We start from the raw sequence: 6,000 nt of genomic DNA on the forward strand, positions 1-6,000 counted from the left end.
CTAACAGTCAGCACAGAGCCTGATGCGGGGCTCAAACCCACAAACCATGAGATCATGGCCTGAGCTGAAGCCGGACACTCAACTGACTGAGCCACCCAGGCGCCCTGGGTCATGTGTGTTTGTAAAATCTACAGGGCAAGGTATTTAGTCCTCAGGCAGTTATGACTACTACCTCCACTCCAGCTTTCCTTCACGTCTGGAACCCGGAGGTTTCTCATGTCTGTAGCTATGCTGCCATCATTATTTCTTTTTCCTTAAAGAGAGGTTTCCCTGAACTGGTGAAGCTTCAGGCTTCACAGAGCTTGGACACACTCCACCTTTGTTTAGAACAAAATATAGAACCCTAATGCAAATTGATCTCTGACGGGATTTTTCAGATGGCACATAGGGTCCTGTAAGTGTTTCAAGTGGAAACCCATTGGACTTGAAGATTCTGCTTCAGTGGAGAAGGGTAAGAAGGGGCTTACACAAGCCAGGAGAAAGTGCCATGATCCACGTCACCGATCACAACATAGAGGTTAGAGTGTAGGGATTTGTTTATTTACTTTAATGTTATTTATTACTTTTGAGAGAGAGACAGAGAGACACGGAGAGACACGGAGGGAGAAAGAGTCCCATGTAGACTCCATGCTGCCAGTGCAGAGCCTGATACAGAGCCGCGTCTCACAAACCCATGAGATCATGACCTAAGTTGCAATCAAGAGTAGAATGCTCAACTGACTGAGCCACCCAAGCACCCCAGAGTGTAGGAATTTAAAAATATTTGGTAAGCCTACAAAGCATATATAGAGAATAAATATTCTTATGTATACCTGAATAGAGGATGCAGAACAATTAACTAGAAGTGGAGGATTTCTCAGCATCAATAACTTAGAGCCCAACTGATCAGCTGAGCCTATTAAAACTATAAAATTTACACTAAGTACCTGGAAGCTTAATATACACACATAGCAGCTCAAAATCATTAGGTGCTAAGTCATTCATATTTTTTATTTCCACTTGAAAGAGCACAGGGGGGGCTCCTGGGGGGCTCAGTCAGTTGAGCGTCTGGCTTTAGCTCAGGTCATGCTCTCATGGTTTGTGGGTTCAAGCCCCGTGTTGGGCTCTGTGCTGATAGCTAGCTCAGAGCCTGGAGCCTGTCTTCAATTCTGTGTCTCCCTCTCTCTCTGACCCTCTCCTGCTCATGCTGTCTGTCTGTCTGTCTCTCTCTCTCTCTCAAAAATAAATTTTAAAAAATTAAAAAAAAAGAAAGAGTCCATACACATTGCAAGGACCCAGATTCCCCATCAGTGTGGCAGAGTACCGTTTTCTCAACATCATGGACTTGTCAGTTCAGCACTGAGGACAGTTTAAAAGTCTCACCCATTCATAGTTTAAAGTGCTTGGGCGGGTGAATAATCTTCAACAAAACCTAACATCGAATGTGTTCTGTAAATGGTTTTTAATACAACAAAGACAATGAGGCTCACATTAATATTCCCCTACTCACAAAGTAACACCAACTTTTCTCTAAATATTTTTTTGGTAAATTTATACAAAAAATTTTCAAAAGCCTATCATCAACAAAACATCTAAAGCATTTAAATGTCCATTCAGCAGTGTGTATAATGTGTTAAGACTATAACATGCTAATTATAAATTCTGCAAAGATCTTGTGCCCTTAGTATATAAAATATTATATGAGTTTATATCATTATAAGAGTGTTTTGTAAGACTGCTTCATGGAGGGGGTAACAGTTGAGGTGGGCCTTCCCATGGAGTAAGAGTCCAAGGAGGAGCAGGCAGGTAGTAGGTAAAGAGCATTCTAGTTCCAGTGACCAGTGAGAGCAAAGGCTGGAAAGCCAGACTGGTTTTAGGAAGGGACAAGTAAAACCTGTTCTGCTTTACAAGTGTGAATTCATTCAGGCAAGACTGGCATATGGGAGAGTGATGTCAGTAAGTGTGGAACTCATGTAGGTTTGGACAGAGTTCTTTCCAGGGGTGCCTGGGTGGCTCAATGTGCGACTCTTGGTTTTGGTTCAGGTCGTGACTTCACAGTGTGTGATTTCGAGCCCCACATCAGTCTCTGTCCTAACACTGCAGAGCCTGCTTGGAATTCTCTCTCTCTTCCTATCTCTTTGCCCCCTCCCCTGCTTATGCGCTCGCTCTCTCTCTCTCTCTCTCTCTCTCAAAATAAATACACTTTTTTGAAAAAGTTCTTCCCAGCATGTAAAAGTTTTTCATGACTGAGTAAAGGCAGCTGAATGTTAAGTCTACCAGCATAGCTGAATGCACCAAGCTCAAGGCTACTGGATTCATAACACAGCCTGCACATGGTGCCTCTTCACCCATGAACTTGCCCTTGGTTTGGCCAAGCACTCTGTCTTGAAAGTTCTCCCACCAACATTGTACCTTTTTGCCCCATCTGTCTCTCAGCCCTGTCAACCCTTCATGCTTCACCTTGCCATCAAATTACTTTCACCTACTCCTTTTAAGGTATAGTTTTATATTTACTGAAATAATTCTTTGTTTTAAATTTTATAATGTAGCTTTTTGAGTTTAGTATTTAGTAATTTTGATCAGTCTTGTTATTTTTTTGAGTGCTCTGATTATAAAGTTGTATAAGTTTTGAGTGACCCTGCACCAACCCTATTTTCCCTTTAGTCTTGGTATCTGTAGGAATAATTTTTACAGAACTCCCAGTGCCTGCTAGTGTTTTATTTTCAAGAGAACACATATATCTTAACATAAATACCAATCACTCCATATTTAGACCAGAAATGATTATATGTGGGAGATATAAAAGCTGAGGCTGTGAGACATAGGCTGAGAACATTTTGTAGATCTTAGAATGTCCATTTTAGGAATTTTCATTTATTCAGTAGTCAGTAAAAAGGATATAATTGTTGTTATGCTTTAGAAAGAGTTATCAAAAAAAGAGAAGAAAAAAAGAATTATCTGCAAGGACTATAGAAAAAAAAGAAGTGTATCTTATTTTTCTTAAACTTCAAAAAATCACATTAAAAATTAAAATGAAAAAAACTGCTACAAATATAATGTATTTAGCTGAATATTGAAACAGCAATGAAGTGTTAATGTGCTAAACCCCAATATACATGTAGTTCTTAGTTAACAAGTTACATGTGGAAGATTGTGGCTGTTCCAGATAGAATAATTAGTCCTTAATAACTTGATCAGACATCAAAGTTCAAAAGAGAAACAAAAGGCAAGTTAAGAAGCTTAGCATATGTTAATTATAAAAAAATAGTTACTTTTCCTGGCATTCCTGTATATATGTATATATATGTGTGTGTGTGTGTGTGTGTTATGTGTATATATATATTTTTTTGTATATATATTTATACATGAATGAATATATATATATATGAATAATGAATAAAAATACTCTAGTATAATGTTGGATATTGAAATATTATAGACTACACTTGGAAGGATTCATTTTCCTCCCCCCATCTCAAACTCACCAATTTAAAGCCAGACTTACCTGGGTTTGGCCAATAAGTTATGGGAAGTAGGCTGATCTACGTCTGTGGGTTTAGATGTTCTCAGCACAACACCCTGCCCTGCAGATTTGCCTTTTGCTTGAATAGGAGAATCTTCTAAAGGAATAGAGTAGGCTTGGCCTTAGAAACCATTCACTGATCTAACCCTTTTATCTCAAGGTGACACCTGAAGGGTTGGGGGACTTTTGTAGCAGGGCCTCGGTGAGATTCCACCTCAGATTCAAAGGTGCCTGCCATCTACTCTACTCTTTTAATTCATGTTGAAGGAATTGATAGATTAACGACATAAGGACATGAGGGTATGAATATCCCAGAGTTCTTAAACAACAACAACCAAAATGTGATATATTTTTTATTCTAATACTTATTCTGTGTAATGAGGTTTTATGTTCTCGTTTAAATTATAAGTGCCAGTGCATTGGCTCAAAGCTATCAACAGTAATGTCCCCAACCCTTTTCGGACTGTCAGTGGTCGGATGGCATGTTATAATCCAAAACCCTGGGCTTTGAAAACTCAAGGAGCTTCGTCTTCCTAGATTCTACACACAGTCTCTTATCTCTAATGCAAGATTCCAAAATTAGTGGGCTTGTTGTAATGATGAAGAAGGGCCCAATCATAGCCAATTAATTCACTACCAATTATACTGTTTATTAATAGACTAATGTAGTTCCTCATACTTTTAGTAAACACATTGCAGGAATATTGAAAAGCATCATAAAAAGTTTACATTAGAAAAAAAATTTATGGCATCATCTGATCTTATTCCAAATGAGATATGACTTAAAATTACAAAGACCTGGCCATGCAAGACACAGTATAAGACTCTTCCTTTCTTTTCTGTCTTCAGTTTTATTTCTCTCTGATCCAGGAACAGAGAGAAAGCCAAGTTAACTAAAATATGTAACGGTTTTTCCTTCACAAGCCAATTAATGTTTGTACACTGCTAGTTTCTCATTAGCCAAGATTTCATGCAAATAATATTCTACACCCTTGTTATTTTACAATGACAGTGCTGTAATATTTTTCAGTATCTCCTCTCTGTCCTCAAGTTAATACAACACTCCAATTTCAGAGAGTCAAACAGATGCTAATATTGCAGGTATTTAAAGTTTTTAAAAAATCTCCACAATTTGAGACTTCATCTGTAACAACATCATTAGATAGATTGATAGATAGATGATAAATAACTTTACATTTGAAAACTAAATGATTCTAAATGTTATATTTATGAGGATTATCTTAACTATTTCTTAGTGATTCAACCAACATTGATTGAATATATATTCTCTGTAAGACAATTTGCTATATTAAAATCTCCTTCATTCCACATGTAATAGACTTTATTGTGAGCCGCATGTCGTACTTGGGGCTGAGTTTGTGCCTGACACAGAGCCTGGCCCATAATCTCTGGCTGGTCTCACATGGCTTGCATCTCAGTGAAGAACACAGAAAAACAAACACTGAAATAGAGGCATCCTTTACTGTCTGAACCTAATTTGTCCCAGAAATATCTGTTGGATAGCAAGTACTTAGAGAATATGGATCTTTATTCCATTATGGGTTTTTTTTCTTAAATCTGTAAGTTTGTATCTTTTGACACCTTCACCACTTGTGCCCAACCCACCATTATGTATATGAGATATGTGATAACACATTCTCAGTCCATGCAAAACCCTATCTGTTCACACCACTAAGACACACTTAAGTGCCACTATAACTGTCCACCGAGTATTTCAGTAAAACATAAAGCATTTAAAATATCAATAACTTGGGGTGCCTGGGTGGCTCAGTCAGTTAAGCATCCAACTTTGGTTCAGGTCATGATCTCGCGGCTCATGGGTTTGAGCCCCGTGTCGGGCTCTGTGCTGACAGCTGGGAGCCTGGAGCCTGCTTCGGATTCTGTGTCTCCCTCTCTCTGCCCCTCCCCTTCTCACACTTTGTCTCTCTGAAAAAAATAAAAACATTAAACAAAAAAATGTTTTAAACATCAATAACTTAGTTATTGAACACCAGATAAAGTTCAGGTAAGAGGTGATTGCTACTTGGTCTATAATGGTGACAGTAGAGGTAGAGAGAAATAGAAGGATGGAAGATCTATTTGGGATGGATTCTGCCCTAGAGCAGCTCACAATTGAGTATCAGAAGACAATTGGATATATTGACTACTGATGGACCTAACAGATATTGATTCATGTGAAATGTCTCTCTTCAGTCCTCAGGTAGAAGATAGTGAGGGGACTATTCAGTTTGATGGAGAAGGGTATGCTTTGGTCAGCCGCCCCATTCGCTGGTACCCCAACATCTCAACTGTCATGTTCAAGTTCAGGACATTTTCTTCAAGTGCTCTCCTGATGTACCTTGCCACACGAGACCTGGTAAAGACACACACAGCTGATTTTCCATGATTGATCATTTGCCTCTTTTCCATAGGATTCCAATGCAATTATCAGTTATTGTTAAATTATCTATTATTCAGAGGATTCAGAGATGGCTTTG

At 38.5% G+C, this 6,000-nt stretch overlaps 1 protein-coding gene across 1 annotated transcript in view; it reads left to right on the forward strand.

Annotated features, from left to right (window-relative positions):
* Nucleotides 1-6,000, forward strand: part of LAMA2 (laminin subunit alpha 2) — a 600,504-nt gene that overhangs the window by 536,886 nt on the left and 57,618 nt on the right. Inside the window, exon 50 of the mRNA XM_029943224.1 lies at nucleotides 5,717-5,879. Within this exon, the coding sequence (XP_029799084.1) occupies nucleotides 5,717-5,879 (163 nt within the window). The remainder of the gene's footprint in view (nucleotides 1-5,716; nucleotides 5,880-6,000) is intronic.

The sequence above is a fragment of the Suricata suricatta genome, chromosome 7, assembly GCF_006229205.1.
Source record: "Suricata suricatta isolate VVHF042 chromosome 7, meerkat_22Aug2017_6uvM2_HiC, whole genome shotgun sequence".
NCBI classification, from domain to species: domain Eukaryota; kingdom Metazoa; phylum Chordata; class Mammalia; order Carnivora; family Herpestidae; genus Suricata; species Suricata suricatta.